Source organism: Rhinatrema bivittatum, chromosome 1 (genome assembly GCF_901001135.1).
Source record: "Rhinatrema bivittatum chromosome 1, aRhiBiv1.1, whole genome shotgun sequence".
In the NCBI taxonomy this organism is placed as follows: Eukaryota; Metazoa; Chordata; class Amphibia; order Gymnophiona; family Rhinatrematidae; genus Rhinatrema; species Rhinatrema bivittatum.
The window spans coordinates 811279603-811299353 of NC_042615.1; the positions used below are offsets into that span (position 1 = coordinate 811279603).

The window sequence follows — 19751 nt, forward strand, 5'->3', positions numbered from 1 at the left end:
CTTTGTAAACGAAGGCCCTTGATTCAGATTTTATCAGACACTAAGAACAACAAACCAGTACAAAAACGTGAAGGGGAAAAAAACTCCAGAAGAGGGTCAAGTGGGACCGTTTCCTTTCTTCCCTCGAGACTCCTAAACAGAATAAAGAAAGAAAAAACAAAAGAGAAAAATAACAATCAACAGAAAAAGTGCGGTGCCTCCAGCGGTACAAGAGTAACGAGGAAGCATATCGCAGAGGCCTGTGCTGAGGTCGCTCCCCAGAGCTGGCTGTCAGCACCTTCCAGAATTTAAGGAGCTGTTAGCAATGAATACTACCGGAGGAGCCTGTCACACGCCGGCACAACTTCCTGCAAGGGAGATGGATGGGACGTACCCGGGCAGACCATTAACTCCAGGAGTGGGGGGCCATCACTCTCTCCCCACCGCCCTCATCCGAGGCAGCTTGGCTATCACTAAGCACACAAACGCAGACACAGTGCTAAAATACACCATGCTGCCAGTGCAAGAGACACACACACACCGTGCAAACACAGCTTAAGCATGCCACACTGCTAGACACTGTGATACACACACACACACACACACACCATGCAGAGAGCTGAGTATCACACAACGCTATCAGTCCATCACAGACACACACACCATGCAAACACAGCTTAAGCATGCCACACTGCTAGACACTGCGATACACACACACACACACACCATGCAGAGAGCTGAATATCACACAACGCTATCAGTCCATCACAGACACACACACCATGCAAACACAGCTTAAGCATGCCACACTGCTAGACTCTGTGATACACACACACACCATGCAGAGAGCTGAATATCACACAACGCTATCAGTCCATCACAGACACACACACCGTGCAAACACAGCTTAAGCATACCACACTGCTAGACACTGTGATACACACACATGCACCATGCAGAGAGCTGAATATCACTCAGAGCTATCAGTCCATCACAGGCACACACACCGTGCAAACACAGCTTAAGCATACCACACTGCTAGACTCTGTGATACACACACATGCACCATGCAGAGAGCTGAATATCACACAACGCTATCAGTCCATCACAGGCACACACACCATGCAAACACAGCTTAAGCATGCCACACTGCTAGATACTGTGATATACACACACACCATGCAGAGAGCTGAAATTCACTCAGAGCTATCAGTCCATCACAGGCACACACACCATGCAAACACAGCTTAAGCATACCACACTGCTAGACATTGTGATACACACACACACCATGCAGAGAGCTGAATATCACACAACGCTATCAGTCCATCACAGGCTGAATATCACACAACGCTATCAGTCCATCACAGGCACACACACCATGCAAACACAGCTTAAGCATACCACACTGCTAGACTCTGTGATACAAACACACATCATGCAGAGAGCTGAATATCACACAACGCTATCAGTCCATCACAGACACACACACCGTGCAAACACAGCTTAAGCATGCCACACTGCTAGACTCTGTGATACACACACACACCATGCAGAGAGCTGAATATCACACAACGCTATCAGTCCATCACAGGCACACACACCATGCAAACACAGCTTAAGCATACCACACTGCTAGACACTGTGATACACACACATGCACCATGCAGAGAGCTGAATATCACACAACGCTATCAGTCCATCACAGGCACACACACCGTGCAAACACAGCTTAAGCATGCCACACTGCTAGACTCTATGATACACACACACACACCATGCAGAGAGCTGAATATCACTCAGAGCTATCAGTCCATCACAGACACACACACCATGCAAACACAGCTTAAGCATGCCACACTGCTAGACTCTGTGATACACACACACACCATGCAGAGAGCTGAAATTCACTCAGAGCTATCAGTCCATCACAGACACACACACCATGCAAACACAGCTTAAGCATGCCACACTGCTAGACACTGTGATACACACACACACCCATGCAGAGAGCTGAATCACACAATGGTTTAATCACATGGCCCTGTCAGTTCTTGGTAAGCACGTACACCGTATAGACAGAGCTCAGACGAACAGCATCCCCAGTCGCTGTCATAATCGTGTACAGTGTAACAGAAAGGGGGAGGGGGTATTATTTACAGGGACCAGAAATGGAGCAGGGGAATGGAGAATGAGAAATTCAGAATTAAGCACTGCACCAGCAAGCACAAAAATGCACACGACTATTCTCCAATGTGTGCATACTCTGCACATTTCTAACCTGTGTACACATGGGCTGCAAATTTATAGTGTGCACACCTGCAATCTGCAAACACACAATGTACACCCATGTTAACATCTCCAAATATACAACCAGAACGGGTTCTGCTCTGCAAACAGTTTGCTACTTATTAGTGGTTTTTTTAAGTTACTGTCCAGGCTGTGGGGGGCACAGAAAAGGCATCCCATAAGCCCACCTCTTTCTTCATGTGTTAGCCTCCAAAAGCTGGCATCCCTGGCCAAGCACAGCCTTTAACTCAGGTTACATCGGTTATTGCCCATTGGTTATCTGTATTTGTAACACTCTGATATTTATATCACTGATCCGGAATACGTCACCTATTGATCAGCTGTTCACGTCAATGCAACCTCTTACAACCGCCGATGTTTGTATCACTGTGCGGTTCGGGTTATATCACGCAGCTAACCTTCCTTTTCCTGCCCTTTAGATGTGTGATCACGGGTACAGCCGACAATGGCTTGTTTCTGTCACTCTCGCCATGCTGTACTACTCCTATCACGGTTCTCCCTTTCGCAAGGCCCAGACTTGCAGATAAACCATTCCAAAACAATTAACGTGAAATCCTTTGTACAGTTTAGGCATCAGTTGTGCTAATTATGCATCTTATCTTACATCTCGTTTTCTGTCAGGACGTTGCGTTGTGCAACTGCAGCGGTGGCCTGCGGCAGGAGTCCCGTGCAAACAGTGCCTGTGTCATGGAAACAAAGAGAGAAACAAACCCGCAGGCCCCCAAGGTAGGCGAGCGATGGCAGATGTGACTGACGGGTAACGGGGACCAGCTGCAGGTACAATAAACTGCTGGCATTCCCTCTGCTGGGTCTCCTCTCTGTGTCCCGTGCAAGCTGCGAACCATGAGGCCGCAGTCTGATCGCCCCCTGAGGACCATTCACTGGGTGACCTTGAGTAAGCCACTTAACCCCCCCCCGGACCCTTGCTCAGCTTAGAAGCGCAGCTCTCCAAGGAAGGGATACTGTGCCCAGGCGAGCAGTGGTTTTCAACGCACGCCAACACTCGGAGGATGTCACCCTTTAAGGCTCTTCTGTGCGCTCCTCCTCTCCATTCTCTGCCTACACCGTGGGATGGTTGCCAGATTGCTTCGTTCCTGACCCTCCCTGTAGAGGTGGCCCAGAGAAGGGGCTACCAGGCTGGTGCAGGATCTGCACAATAAATTCTAGGATAAGAGACTGAAGGGCCGAAATGCGCGTGCCTTAGACAAGAGGAAGGAAAATGAATAGAGGGATACCTCCTGATGGACACAAAGCAAGCATCTCTCAACAAGAAGAAAGTCATAATACGAAGCCGCAAGGGGCAGACTCGGGAGGAACTTCAGAAAGTGTTTCCTCGGCCCAGTGGCTCATACGGGAAAACCCAGAGTCAGGTCTCCCCCCTCCATTCCAGGTCGCGGATGGACTTGAGGCCATCGCTCAAGAGTGACACCAGGTGGCCGGATTCAGGGCCCACGATTACACCCCTGTCACATGATCAGAGCAGGCACGTCGGGCTATGAAACAGAGGGAGTAAAAATCCCTGAGTATTTGCTACTGGAGGCTCGTAGTAGCAGGATCCCCGCCCCAGTCCCCAAAGGAGGCGGAGGAGACTGCAGGGTCCCACACAACATCTAATCCTTCACAGAAAGGGTGGTGGATAAGCCGCCTGGTAGGGTAAAGGGTGCCACAGGCAGTCTTGAACCGGGCTCTGTTTGCTTTGGGGCAGGTGGGCCCGGTTCTGAGGGATCCAGGCTCAGATTACTGTCAGCCTGGTGCGTGGCCCCCCCCCCCCACGCCCGTCCTGAGGCCCCGGGTGGGTCCTCCGTGCATTCCAAATGGAGGCTCGAAGCCAGGGCCCGGCGCGGGTCGCCGGGGGAAGCCCCGCCAGTTCTTAACCCCGTGCACACTGCTGTTGAGCGAGGAAGCTCAGAGAAGTTGTCTCTCAAGCGCGCACTGCGCCAGATACCGTCCGGTACACGTGCAATTATAATGCACCGACCCTGACCCCTCACTCCGAGTACCGTGGCGGGAGAGAGAGAGAGTCATAAACCGATAAACACACTGGACTGAGGCTTGGTCCCCCGACTGTGACGGGTCTGCAGCCTTCCTAGACATCACCTGTTTGCTGTCTACCCTGCCGTACATCACAAGGAGCCTTTCCAAAGAGTCCCGCACAGGCTGACCCTGTCCGTCCTTTTCACCCGCGGGCACTACCCAGGATTCTCAGGGAGGATCCGGGCGCAGCGAGCCACTTTGAAAATTCGCAGGCTGATGCAGAGGCCCTCCCCGAGAGCAGGTGCGATTTTGCGCCCATGGAGTTCCACGCAACCTCTGCAAAATCAAAAGTAATGCGGACAATCCTGATTCCCGCCCAATTCCAACCCTCCCCCTCCCCCCTCCTCCGAATGCCTATTTAGTATGCATGTTACATGTGAGATCGCACGGCGTGCATTCTTTTACCAGCATGCCCGCCGGGGCCATTTAAGAAAAAATAAAATACAGGTTTTACGCATGAAAGTGCCTTTGAAAATGACCCCCCATGAGTCAGGAGATGCTCATGCCACACCTTATCTGTTAGTAAACCTGCACTGAGATAGCATTCCCAGCACGGTTTGTCGTGCAGGAGCTTCTGACCTAACGATGGAACAGTTCCCCCAGGAGCCAGCACAGTAACAAAAAGCAAGACTGGAGGAGTAGCCTAGTGGTTAGAGCAGTGGCTATGAACCAGGAGACCAGGGTTCTAGTCCTGCTGTCGCTCCTTGTGACCTTGGGCAAGTCACTTTACCCTCCATTGCCTCAGGTACAAACTTAGATTGTGAGCCCTCTGGGGTAGGGAAATACCTACAGTACCTGAATGTAATCCACTTTGAAACGCTGTGAAAAGTGGAATATAAATCTAACTAAATAAGAAAGCTCAGGATGGGAGGCTAAGGCCTGAGACTGCATTGACCTACATGAGCCTTGTGGACCATCTACTGAGATTTTCTCCGTTTCTTTGTACTGAGTGGGCCAACCAGAGATGGAATGGAAACCAAGGGAGTGCAGTGCATCCCAGGGATTCTCCTATGAAAGAAAAATGGGACGTAGCAGCCCCAGAATGCAGCGAGGTGGGCTTTAAGAGGACCAGGACAGGACTGGTACTATGGGCAGACCGGAGAGGCCATAATTGGCCAGCATTTCATTATGCTATTATTTTCTACACCTTGGGCTTGACCGTGCACGTACTGTGGGTATTGCACTCCCCAACTATGTACCTGCAGGGCAAGCCCAAGGTGGATGGGCGACGGCCAGGATGAAGGAGACAGAACACAAGGCAAAGCTCGGGTCACGGGTTAAAGTGGCTCGCAGTCTCTCATGTTCCTCACCACACTTCTAATCATATGCACAACAGACAATTACAGACCACAAGAGGCTCATAGTCCATTGGGTCCATCATTCATAATTCAGTGCTCTCATCCCGTCTACCGGTTTTCTATCCACCACCACCTACTGTAGTTTACAGGACCATACCGGCCTACAAATTATCCCAAGGAAACGGGGTGCATGAGTTTTGGGACCACCCGCAGCCTTTCTACATTCCAAGGAGAGGTGGATCACGGCTCCTGTGCTTGCACATAGAGGTCCTGAATCTAACCGTCTCTTCTCATCTACCTTGTCTGGTGTGTGAGTTTCCTGGCCTAACCTCCCCACGCCACTCTCTGCCAAGGTCCACGCTGGACAGCATGCCACCAAACATTTCCTGTGCTGCCCACCACTCCACTCCACCCCACTCCCACATGCTGCCTTAGGCCGGCAGCGGACTCCCCACCAGGCCTCCGTATTCTGGGCGGCTTCCGATTTCAGTGGTGGGACCACGCATGCTGCTCCTGCTTCTGTGCATGCTGGTGTTGCTGTGCACGTGCTGGCGGCGTTGTGCACAGAGCCGCACGTAGAAAGAGAAACATCTCCTACACCCAACTGCCTTTTATATATAGGAAAGGATTGTTGTTTGAATGGTGGGGGAAGCAGCTCTGTCCTGCCTCAGTGACAGTGGGATAGGCCGGAGCTATGCCTCCAGCTATTGGTATTTATTGTATTTAGATGTTTCTGTGCTTTTGCTATATTATTTTTTATATTATTTTATATATTTCTGTGCTTTTGCTATATTATTTTATGATGATTATTGTTATTGATTGTATTTTTGGTGCATTATTTTATGATGTACTGCTATTTATTGCATTATATTTATGTTTTGTGAACTGCCTTGGGTCGAATGATGTCTAAGGAAGGCGGTATACAAATATAAAATGACATAACTTATCTTTCTTAAGTTGGTCCAATAAAAGGGACCACAGCCTCCAAAATATTCAAGCACACACAAACAAGTTAATGTAGAACAGATTACGGATTACTTTTCCTGACGTGTGATCTATTACTAGGTCCCCTTCCCAAACTGCAGGATAAACTTCAAATAGATGCTGGGGACTATCAAACAAGACAGAACAATTGCCGGAAACAGATGATCAGCGGCCTGCCAGTGGGAAACAGCCAACTTAAATACAAGTTCTGGGGAAAATGTGGATCCTGTACATACTGGGCCTCTACTGTAATTTACATTGAATCCTATTACTGATTATTCTTACACTAGTAAGGAATTCTTACACTAGTAAGGAAATTCTTACACTAGTAAGGAAATACTGTGAAGCGAAGGAAGTGCGTAACTGAGATGTGTAGTAGTAGAGAGTGCAGGCTGAGCTCGGGTTTACTGTGTGGTAGTAGAGATTGATTGATTATTCATAGAGAGAGTGGCAGAGCTGGAGAGAACAGCAAGAGTGGGGTGGTGCTCAATTTCCATATGTGGTAGTAGAGTGTTGATTGGATAATACAGAGAGAGGGGTGGAGCTAGTGTTAAGCGCCATGCCATTTTTTATGACTCTTATGGCCAGGGAGACAAGAACACTTAGATTTTCAGTGAAAAACATAATCTTTTATTGAACAATATAAGTATTCTCTGGAGATGCTGATGCCATGCTTCTGACAACCTGTCCCCCAGCATCTCATTGTATATAGGAAGTGATCCTTCTTTTATAGATAACATAAAATATTGTGGAAGCTTCTAGACTTGCGTGACTGCCCAAAGAATCATTTACATAGGTTATCATGTCAACAGCATGATGTGACTATCTCTGAACTGCCCTGTGAGTGGGGCGGAAGTGAAAGGTAAAGGGCGCAGTTCAATTCCCATACAGAGAGAGGGGTGGAGCTGGAGAGTGGGGCGGACCTGGAGTGTACAGGAAGGAGGGGGCGGAGTTCTATTTGCATAAAAGCTATGTAGGTGCAGGGCCACTTTCCCATTTATTTTAGTTAGATTACTTTAACATCAATAAAGGAATGACATCTTCCTGAGATTGCATCATCACACAAAACTCCCAAAGTGATGGGATTTTAAACATAGTAACATAGTACAAGCTAGCAAATAAGGATCAGCTGACCCACTTATGCCAATACTGATCATAGGAACATAAGAACATAAGATATGCCATACTGAGTCAGACCAAGGGTGCATCAAGCCCAGTATCCTGTTTCCAGCAGTGGCCAAACCAAGTCACAAGTACCTGGCAAGTACCCAACCAATACATAGATCTCAAGCTACTATTCCTTATTGATTAATATCAGTTTATGGATTTTTCCTCTAGGAACTTATCTAAAACCTTTTTTAAACCCAGTTACACTAACTACTGTAACCACATCCTCTGGCAATGAATTCCAGAGCTTAACTATGCACCGAGTGAAAAATAATTTTCTTCGATTTGTTTTAAATGAGCTACTTGCTAACTTCATGGAGTGCCCCCTGATCTTTCTATGATCTGAGAGAGTAAATAACCGATTTACATTAACTTGTTCAAGACTTTTCATGATTTTGTAGACCTCTATCATATCCTCGCTCAGTCGTCCCTCGTAAGGATATCTTCCAGCTGTCAGCCATACAAGCTTGAACAGCTGCAAGATGGTGCTCTTCACCCAAGTCATTTTTGGCTGTCTTCACCTTTTCATTCTCTTCCATTTGGGTAGATAAGCTTACAGGTTCCCATTGCTAAGCCAGCACCCAATCCCAGCTCCCGACCTCCCATTTCTTTCACCCACCCTCTCACTCCGCCTGCTGTATCTGTCCCACGCATGCTTACGTTCTGTGCAGTTTGGGCTTTCTCCGCTTTTCCCAGCATCCACCACTTTTGTTTATGTAAAGCTTTTTGCCATAAGTAGAGAATGGGGGAAAAACCTTTTGGACCAGAGCCTAGGGGAGAAGCTGTGTTTCTGTCAAAAAAGCATTAGGAAGAAAGTAATTGGAAAACGTTTAACTAAGCTGCCTCAGGTATGAACTTAGGACCTGATTTACCAAATGTTCTCTCCCATTCTGGGATGATAAGAAAAGTGCCAAGTAAATCGGGCCCTTAACCTTGAGCCCTCTGAATGTAAATCGCCTTGAGCTGCCGAAGAAAAGGCATGAGCTGAACAAGCAAGTAAATTAAATATATAAATGGAAACAAATGCAAAATATATTAACATTAGCCTCTACCAAAAATTGCATTTGCTTGCTTTTTTTTAGACCATTCTTCCCGAAAGTTGTCATCTGCTGTGATCCAAAGTGAGCAGATTAAAAAGTTACACCTGCGACTTGAAACCCTGTGACTACGCACACACATGCCTTTCCTTCCTTCCTCTAACCTACAATAATTACGGCACATATTGTTGACACCGGACCCAAATCCAGTGTGGCAGATTGATCTAGACTCGGTCTAACTGCATTTCAGAGCATCCCAGCACGTGTCCTATTTATCTTATTGAAAACATCCAGAAATGCAGTGAGAGGTGATTTTAAGAACGCCCAACTGGAATCAGATGAGGTTGACCTGGGTCCAGTCACTGCTAACTGAGGAGCATGTACTGGTATGGTGTATGGGACAGGCCTGAGATTACTCGCTGAAGCAACTTTAGTGCTAGCAGGGGATATCCAAGCTGCATAAAATTCCATGCCTGTCCTCTTTTATGGATTGTCATAACCAGCGAGTGCATGCCAGTGGCAAACTGTTTCGTTCTCCTCAAACATTTCAAAACTGGCCTCCTTCACATCCTTGGTCCATTTGTGCGACCAAAACAAACTTTTAAGTCCAACTCATTGTGCTGCCCATACCTGTGACACCCTATGAACGCCAGAAGGAAGCCATCTTTGGTACAAAACAGGCGTTAAGATAAGCCTAAGCCAGAAAACGCCTGTCTCCACTAGTTTTAGCTTTCTTCTGCCTGTGCATGGCAACCCAACGTATTCATGATGAAGTAAATCACTCTGTCTTTTAATACCCCTTGCATCCTTGAAGCGACATCCCCTCCCACCATATGTCTTACGTTATCCGGAAATATTACTCATGCAATCTGATCAACCCAGCACCACCCAAGGGTTGCACTGAAGCTTTTGAGTAAATGCGTTGGCTATTAGCTATATGCAGGGACCCTTTAGGCCCCACTATCTATTTCTGTCCCTCACTCAGACGAGGTTTAGGCTAGGAAGGAGTTGGTAGACCATCCCTAAAAGCTCCTCTCCTGAAGCTGCTTAGATTGGTCAGCCAGGTTGCATAAATGCAGGCAGAATGCCCTGTGAGCCTTGGGCCTAATCCTACCCCACCCACCGCTGCAAAGGACCCTAGCACCCCAGGGCTAAGAGAAAGAGAGAGTGAATTGTGGCCCTGGCACACATTATAACCCTGTATTCAGGACATCTACTGAAAAAGGGGGTTATGCATACACCTGACTTTCAGTACAATGATGCTCCCAGAAAATATTGCTTTCCTGTGACGTCTTGTAGAGCTGTTGATGCTGGGGAGGCTGGCCCATCTCTCCCCATCCCCATCCCCACCACCCTGTTGCAAAGGGGGCAGTGCTGAAGTTGAAACAGCACATACTATAAAAATTGGGCGTACCAGCTGGGATATGTCATTTCTGGTAGTGCACAGGAGGAAGCCTTCACTGCAATGAAATGATTCTCTTCCAGGGAGCAACAAGCCATGAGTCAACCCTACCATCTTTAGGCACAAAACGACGCGTGTCCAGGCAGGCCTCAGACTCACCCCGCTTCTGCATAAAACTGAAGAGGTCATCGAGGAATTCTTTCCGCTTTGGGTCGTCATCAAGTTCGTAAAGCTGAAAAGAAGGGCAAAGAGAAGGTCAACAGGGCAGAGGCAATGGTATATATTATTATTTATTATTTTTAAATATTTATTCCTACGTTCAGGGTGGGTACAAGAAAACAGACATAATAAAATTACATAAGAATCAATCAACAATGACAAAAAATCAAAGAAAATCACAGCCATTGACAGCGCTGATAGACCAAACTATTGTCAAGATAGATGAATTGATAGTGCTCGATGGAAAATGCCTTTTGAAATAAATGGATTGTAATAGCTCGATGGAAAAACTTTAGTTCTGCTTTGTTCTTATCTCTTTTGGGAGAGCATTCCATAAAAGAGGGCCAGCAATGGAGAAAGCACATTCCCTAGTCTCTTCAAGATGGACGGTCCGAGGAGAGGTACTAACTGGAGGAGCGTAAAGTTCTGGACAGAGTATGAATTTTTAGTGTTGCTGCAATCCATGGTGAAGGAATATTATGAATGAGGGTATGAATAGTAACTGCGAACTTATATTGTATCCGAAATGAAATTGGGAGCTAATGTAACATTTACAAAACTGAGGTGATGTGTTTGCGTATGTGTGTCCCTCCCGTTAATAGCCCGGCAGCAGAATTTTGGATAATCTGTAATCTGACTTGAATAAGCAGGCAAAACGGTGAAAAGTACATTGCAATAATCCAAAGCAGAGAAAAGACGCAATGGAAGAACCGCTCGAAAATCAGGAGGATGCAGAAGTGGTTTTAGATGGCCTAAGAGTCGCAGCTTGAAAAACGAAGTTTGTGTGAGGGCCTTGATGTGAGCATGCAAAGAGAGAGAGACAGATGGATGAGAACGCAGAGATTATGAACTGTTTTTTTGGGTATGGGTAGATTTTGATTTTTGAAGACAATTTTTTTCAGGAACACAAGAAAGAGAGAACCGAGAAAGGATCATAATTTTGGTTTTCAGGATGTTTAAGGCAAAATTTTTGAAAAAGCCAATCGTGAATGGTTGTAAGACATGATGAGATGAATTGCTCTGTGAGATGCCAAGTATCCTTGAGGAGGAAAAAGAACTGAATGTTGCCCGCATACAATTTATAGTGTACCCCAAGGCCGACAAGCAGCCGACATAAAGGAGTCAGACAGATGATGAATAGGGCTGCTGATAATGCTGAGCCGTGGGGTATACCAGAGGTCAGAGGAACCCAAGCTGAAATTTCCAACCCAGTTTTTACTTGTTGAGAACGATATGTTAAGTATGAAGTAAACCATGAAATCACAGAACCAGCAATCCCGAGAGAGTGCATCCTGGAGAGAAGGATACAATGATCGATGGTGTCAAAGGCAGATGAAATATTAGGAGAATGAGTGCAAAAGAAATTCCACAATCAAAACCCTGTTGAATGGTGTAAAAACTAGAGAGAAAGAGCATTTCAGTACTGTGAAATTGTCAGAAGCGAAGGGGGAGTATTAGAGGGAGCTGAGAATGGGTTGATAATCTGCATGACAGAGTGAAAAAGTTCTCTTGGACTATTAAAAAACATTGATAATTTTGAATAAATATATGCTTCTTTTTTTTTTAGCAGTAGTGATAGTATCTTGATAATTGGAAATAGAAAATTGATAAGTAGATAAGTATAACACGGTGGGATATCAATGCCATCTCCTTTCAGACCTTCTCACATCTCTTTTCTTCTGTTGGGGCAATGTTAGACTTCTTCCTAATGAAGACCTTCGTTGGTGCTAAATTGCCAAGGACAGTGTTCAACGAGTTGTCCCATAGGGTCAACAACTCATCAGGTGAATGACTATTTGCAGATTCCAGCACTGGTATGAATTCTGAACATAGGTCATCTAGATTTATAAAATCTCGCTTCAGGGCAGTAGATTGTGACAGTGGAGGCAGAACATTTTGAGAAACAGAGGTTAGTGAGAAAAAGATTAGAAGACGATGGAACTTCTCTAGTACAGACATCTGCATTACCATTGGAAAACGCAGAATTGTTTACAAATACCAAATTGAGCGAATGTCCAGCTCTGTGAGTGGGGATAGAGATGATCTGCTGCCACCCACGTGCTGATAATGTATCTAGTAGAGTAATAGCAGTGTGAGACAAATTAGGAGCATCAACATGTCAATATGGCTGATGTAAAATGTTCCTCTAAATATAAACCTCTAGGTCTGATGGCATAATCCAACTACAGTAGACAGCTGTTGGTTATCGCATGGTTACATGAAAAGCTCTCACAATGGGCTCACAGGAGCTGAGTTTTGAAACTGGAAATGGTTTACAAGTGAAAGAGAAGCTCCTGGCCTCTAATGTATACAGATGTACTCCACAACAGGACCGGTATTCAAACTGATCTAGCTCCCTAATTACGAAGCGGCTTTGAAAATTTGCCACTCCTTGAGTGGGTAAATATAACCGCCTAGTTTCAATGAAGGGGGGGGGGGGGGCTATATTTAGCTGCTTAAGATTCTGGACAGTCTCAGGAGTGAGGTCGGACCACAGGCAGCAACTTAGCCGGCCAGTGCTGATTTTAACGCAGCTATCCCTGTGTGTTGGGGTGGCTGGCTTAAATCTAGCTGGCAATGCTAAAGCCGACAGGAGGAGGGTGAAATTTAGCTGCAACCTAGCCGGCTAGATTTAAGCTGTGCAGGCCACCGTATTGTAAAACCAGCCCCAGCAGTCTCAGTTATGGGACATGAGTTGCAAGGTGCAATCAGAAGGAATCAAAATGCAACCAAGCTGTCACCATGCAGCTTCCCTGCACGCTGTTGTGTCTGTCGGTGCCCGACGCCCTCTCTCCGCCCTCCTTACCTCTCTGGCACCTACATCTCCGTGGCGTTCTTCTGCCGCAAGTCTTTGGGCGTCCCCGGACCGGCTCGCCGCTGCTATCCGCCATGTTCCCGGAGGCCTAGGGGCGGGCGCGCGCGCGGCGCAGCCCCGACTGAAGTACCAGCAATGGTGCGAACCTGGGGGGCGTCCCACGAAGATGACGTCACCCGCGACGGATATTTAAGGTCTCACTATTTACTAACACATCGAGTTAGCAAGGATTGACAACGGACTCACTTTGTCTTTCTAAGCGACTCTGCCTCCTCGGACTTACCCGAGGTACCCGCTCCTCGGGGGCCTCGCTCTCTCCTTTGTTTTCCAGGTGACAGTCTGGAACCGGTACTCGCTCCTCGAGGGCCCTTGTTCCCAGACTTGCTTCATATACTCTTCTGCCTGGAAGTCATCACTGCCAACTATATCACCTACATCAGTGAGTTACCATCGTTCTCTCTGAGCTTTCCCTGGAACCTGATACTCGCTCCTCGAGGGCCTATACATCCCAGCGCCTGGGCTTTATTGGGACATTGTGTGAGTGTTACCATCTGCATACCCTGCCGACTCACTATATCTCAGTTTCTCTTCAACTCAGCCATCCAGGGATCGCTGTTCCAGTGCCTGAGGGACTACAGCCCAGCCGGGCTTTCCAGCTCACTACTGCCACCTCTGGTGGGTCAATATATTGTTTAATAAAAGAACTAGTGTGTGTCTGTCTCCCAACTCTGAGCCTGACCGGTGGTCCCTCTCGGGATCTTCCCCCCCCCCCCCCCCCCCGATGACGTGGTCATCTGCCACCGGCCCAAGGATCCACCCACAACTATCCCTAACTATAACAGATTGCTACTCCATGCAGACTGTTAACTCCGAATGATAACAGATTGCTAACTCCTATCTGATTGCTCCTCCCATCAGATAGCTGTTTGATAACAGATTGCTAACTCCTATCTGATTGCTCCTCCCATCAGATAGCTGTTTGATAACAGATTGCTAACTCCCTAGCAGATTCTCAACTCATGCCTCTGAGCAATCTTAGCACGCGCCATGGCGTCTGAAATTGCAGGAGGAAACCAATTTCCAACACGCTTTGCAGCACAGCCTGCTCTACGCTGCAGCATCACACAGTCCTCATCTTGCAATTCCATAAAGCGGGAACCTTGCTCTGAAACCCGATGTACAAAATCAGGCTGAACACCTTCAACCGCAAGCCTTGCGTTACCAAGGTCAAGGGTGCACGGGATGCAAAGGAGGCGGAGTTCTGCCTGGCTCAGTTCTGCAGATTTCAGCAAATCTCTGTAAATCTGCAGCAGAACAATGTGCCGCTGTTATTTAAAAAAAACAAGCAGATTTATAAACCAATTTCAGCTTTGTGGATCTGGTGCGAGTCTGACAAATTAAGTTTGTGAACCTGTTTTCACAACTTTTGTGCCGGTCTTGAGGAGATGGATATCAGAGATTGGTTTCACTTAAACACGCAGGGCAGGGCTGGGCCGGGCCTTGGGGAATGAGGCATGAGTTGGGCTTGACACTGCAATTGGGAGTGAAGCCACAGATTAGCTTAAGAAGGCTTGGTTCACGGCTCTTTGGTTCCCATCCCTCACTTCAAACCTCGGAGGAGAAGCTGCTTGTTTTGAACGAGCAGGCGAGACGATTCACCTGCACACCCCTCCTAGACCGGATTTAACAATTCATAAGATGCAGAGAGCAAATGTTGTGTGTGTGTCTAAGAAAAATGGTGGCGTCCGAGGACAAATAAAGAGGGAACAGAACCCAAGCTGTTACAGGGGAGCAAAGGGTTCTTGGATGTAACATGCTTGATAGTGAGCCCGGGAAACCAAATTATTCAAATGCATTACTTCAGTACCCTGCTGCCTGTGCTCTTATAAATTAACAGAGCTGTGTATACATGCACACACACAAACAGCTGTAATCAAAACAGAGAAACATAAAACTGATGGCAGATAAAAGTTTACCAGGTTCATATTGCCTGCCAGCTTTCCCTTCCAACTGCACTACTGCATACCTCGCTTGACCTCCAACTTTATCGTCATTTTCCCTTTCCGCTGCTAAGGATCCTCTGTGCTTATCCCAGGCTTTCTTGAATTCTGTAACAGTTTTGGCCTCCTTCACCTCTACCTACACCCTCTCCGTGAAGAGAATAGGCAAGAGCAGAAGCACTGGCAAGATAGAGGCAAAACAGTAGTAAGACGGAGAAAGAGGAAGTTTGAGAAGAAGCTTGCCAGTGAGGCAAAAAACTAATAATAACACTTGTGCAAGTGCAATCAGAGCAAAAAACCTGTGAGAGAATCAGCTGGGCTGCTAGATGACTGAGGGGTAAAAGGGGTGCTCAGGGAGAACAAAGAAATTGCAGAAAAACTGAAATAATTCTTTGCCTTGCTTTTTACTGAGGAGGATGTTGAGAATATAACCACACCTGAAACATTCTTTAATGGAGTTGATGATGGAGGACGAAAGAGAGCAAACTGGCAAACTAAAGAGTAACATATCACCAGGACCAGATGGCATCTAACCCAGAGTCCTAAAAGAATGCAAACATAAAATTGCAAACCTGTTATTAATAATCTGTAACCACTCATTTAAAACAGCCAAAATACCTGACCGGGGTGATCCCGGTGGTGAGCTCGACCTTGGTGCTGGGAAAAAACAGTAGAAGCTATTCTTAAAAACAGAATCACTAGCCATGTAGATAGACATGGCTTAATGGGGAAGAGTCCTCATTGTCTTAGAAAAGGGAAGTCTTGCCTTACCAATCCTTTCAGGTTTTTTTGAATATATAAATAAACGTAGAAAAAGGTAAGCCAGTTGATATAGTGTATTTGAATTTTCAGAAGACACTTGACAAAGTCTCCCATGAGAGACTCCTCAAGAAATTAACTAGAATAGGAGGCAGTGTCCTATTGTGGATTGTTAACTGGTTAAAAGGTCGGAAACAGAGAGTAGGACTAAATGGTTAGTTGTAGCATTCAAGGGAGAATGAGCCCATGGTCTGCTGCAGGGTTGATACTCCCTGCAGATTGAGGCAAATACACCCTCAGACGAGGTCAGATAGTCCGGGCCCTTTACCTGTACCAGCCACTTCTCCCCCGCAGGTTAAGCCTTTAGGTTCTGGAGGCTGGTAAGACTTTGATAGACCCATTAGGATCAGTTCAGATGAAGGGCAGGGCAGGCAGAGATCAAGCAGAGTCCAGGTCAGCAAGCAAGGGAGACAGTCCGAAGAGGGATGGGTATGGAGCAGAAAGCAAGGCAAGCGGCGGAAACACAGAAACATGGCAACACATGCTACAGGCAAGAGCACGGCAGGAGTCCTGTTGCTGAGGCGCTGGCTGGAAGCAGAGGACCTGCTTATATACCTAGATGGGATGGGATGTCATCAGCCAGCGCCCCGAGAAGTCCCCATTAGCAGGCCCTACGGCTTAGGGTGCATTATAGAATAAGAGGGTCTTCTGCTGCAGGAAATGCTATACCCGGCCTGCGGATGCTGCACGGAGCAGGCACTATGCTGGAGGTGCTTGGAGGTAAGGGGCGTTACATCAGTTTTCCAAATGGAGAAAGGTCGTTAGTGGAGTCCCGCAGGGACCGGTACCGGTACCTGTGCTGTTTAACTACATATGTATGTAGGATCTGGAAAAGGGAACGATGAGTGAGGTGATCAAATTTGCAGATGACACAAAGTTATTCAAATGTATTAAAACAGCGGCTTGCGAGGGGGGAAGCCTGGAATAGGAGAAGGATGCTGTCCATAAATATTTCTCTCTTTTTCTCTGTGTGTGTGATCCTGGAAAAAAAAAAAGAGAGAGCGACTCACCCAGTACTAAACCGGAATCATGTCAGCGGTGTCCCACGAGTCCTGAGTTTCTGAATAAACAGGGAATACTAGTAATGATGGCAGGACACTCAAAGGAAGACTCCTGAGGAGGAAGCCCAGCGGGACCTGCTTGCTGGATCTCGATGAGTATTTAATCTCATTTCTTTTTCTCTCTTTTGTTTCTCAGTTGAGAGGGCTGGTTGGATGGGGCAAAGCCTAACAGATTGATAGTTTGGGTAAGAGACTACGGGTTTTCTTTCCTGCTACACTAGGCTATACAGAGGAGATGGCATGAAAAAAGAAAATGTTCTCTGCCTCCATCTGCTGGTTAGGGCCTCATAACCCACTTGTCTGGACTGGTCAGTCAGGACTCAAGAAAAGGAAATTGGTACACTCAAATGTAACCTTCTCCCACTCAATGTCATTCCTTGTCCTCCCAATGTCTCCATTCTTCAACTGCTCTCCCCAATTCCTGAGTCCCCACTCTCACCCTAATCCCCGAGTCTCATTCTTCCCCTGCTGTCCCCCTGGTTCCCCGTCCATGTTTTTCCCCTCTTCTTCCCTAAGCTCCTGAGACCTGCACAGCTCTGCCCAGTCTTAAGCAGCTGATTGTGAATCGCGCGGGGCTCCACGGTTGCAAGAGCCGCCACGGTTCAAGCAGCTTGCATTTCCACTGTGAAAGCCGCAGGAAGGAAGAGGCCCCAAGGCAGAAGGAGGAACTGCAGCGGCTGGCCGAGGTTGAGGGACGCCTCTGCAAGCCATGTAGTGCATGGTGAGTCAGAGGAGAACATTTATTTTTTTGCACGTGGCCACTGAGGCTTGGAGCACTGGCCATGTGTAAGAACATAAGAACATGCCATGCTGGGTCAGACCGAGGCTCCATCAAGCCCAGCATCCTGTCTCCAACACAGGCCAAACCAGGCCACAAGAACCTGGCAATTACCCAAACACCAAGAAGATCCCATGCTACTGATGCAATTAATAGCAGTGGCTATTCCCTAAGTAAACTTGATTAATAGCCATTAATGGACTTCTCCTCCAAGAGTTAACCATGCCCCTGCATTCAGTTATACTAAACTTGTTTGCTGGTCACTCAGAAAAGTAAAATAGCACTTAATCTGTTTTATTTATTTTATTTATTTAGGATTTTTATATACCGACATTCTCAATACAAATATCAAATCAGGTCGGTTTCCATAGAACAAAACTGTCGCGGTTAAAGCGTTACATTAAACAGAGTTTCTGAACATAATAACATAAATATTAAATAGACAACAATAACTCGTCAAAATAACGTGAATAAATGTAGGGAATAGCTAAAAAGAGGGTAGGCTAAATAGGGATATACAGGTAACAGATTTTATGCCTCTGCCTGAATCTCCTGCTATAAAAAAGAAAATGTACTTTAAGATCTTTTTTTTTTTTAAAAGGTAATCCTCGGGAAATCGTTTTAAGAACTACAAGGGAAGCTTTGTTTGAGATAAAATTAGCTATAGAAGCAAAGATCAATTCATAGGGGTATCGCTTACTATAGAAGCAATAAAAGCTACATGGGTTGAACCATTTAAAAATTAACCAAGCGATGATACAGTGGATGATCTGGATTAGGGCCAGCACAGTACGTGAGTACTTCTGTCTTTGTTTCCATGCGAGGAAGATGAGAACGGCAAAGAGCAAGAGCACAAGGATACAAATGATGAGTTGGCAGGACATCGACTACCGAAGGTGAACTTTGACCTGGAGGCAGTACAACAAGCCGCCGTGGATGATAAACATTAAGAAGACACCAGGGGCAGATGGATTTCGCCAGCGGGCAGTAGGGAAGCTCAGGAATGTCACTGTATGTTATTGCAAAGGAATCTCTAGGGATGGGAGCTCCAGCAGAAGACTGCAGAAAAGGAAGCCTGAATGAAAAATTCAGAAGGGAAGGGTGGGGGGGAGAATTGCGACTGCAGAAGAATTTGTGAAAAAATATTTCCTTCTGTAATCCTTTTCACTATTGAATTTAACAGATACGATTCTGAAGGAAAGGGTGAAAAAAAAATAGGAAAATGTATTTAAAAACTTCTATATATTGCTTTCCCAGGCATACAAGTCCCCAAAGCAGTGAACAAGAAATACATGGCCCTAGGCAATCAAGCTGCCTCAAGCATCTTGCATGGCAAACGTAAATAACTTACGTACTCAAAATGTGCCCCTTTTAACAGAATTCGCAACCCCCTTCCCCCTCATAACTGAGAAAATATTTGCCAGGGTCGGTAACTTTTAAATAGGCGCACGGATGCACACGTGCGTGCGTTTGCCGGCTCGCGTCCAGAGACGCGTCCAATTCATTAACATACGCGCATATATGCATGCACGTTATAAAATAGCCTGGGCGCATGTACATATGCGCACAATTTTAAACGGACGTGTGCATGTGCACGCAAATGCCGCGTCTACCGCGAAAGTGGGGGAATTTTATAAGGGACGCGTGCCGACACCATTCGCCATTTTCCCAGTTCAGGAATAAGACTTCCAAATCCTCTTAATTTAATAGCCACTCTTCCCCCGTTAGTCCCCACCCTTAAAATCCCGCTGACTAGCCTAGATTTTTTTTTTTATTTCTTACATGCCATCCAATAGTATTGTAACGTGGCAGGAGACCCCGGCGCGCTCCTGTGTTAAATATTTACGC

General features: G+C 46.6%; 1 protein-coding gene across 1 annotated transcript in view; it reads right to left on the minus strand.

Annotated features, from left to right (window-relative positions):
- The window catches only part of ARID3C (AT-rich interaction domain 3C), a 558215-nt gene that overhangs the window by 248685 nt on the left and 289779 nt on the right, over positions 1 to 19751 (minus strand). The window contains exon 3 of the mRNA XM_029581435.1: positions 10371 to 10443. Coding sequence (XP_029437295.1) covers positions 10371 to 10443 — 73 coding nt within the window. The remainder of the gene's footprint in view (positions 1 to 10370; positions 10444 to 19751) is intronic.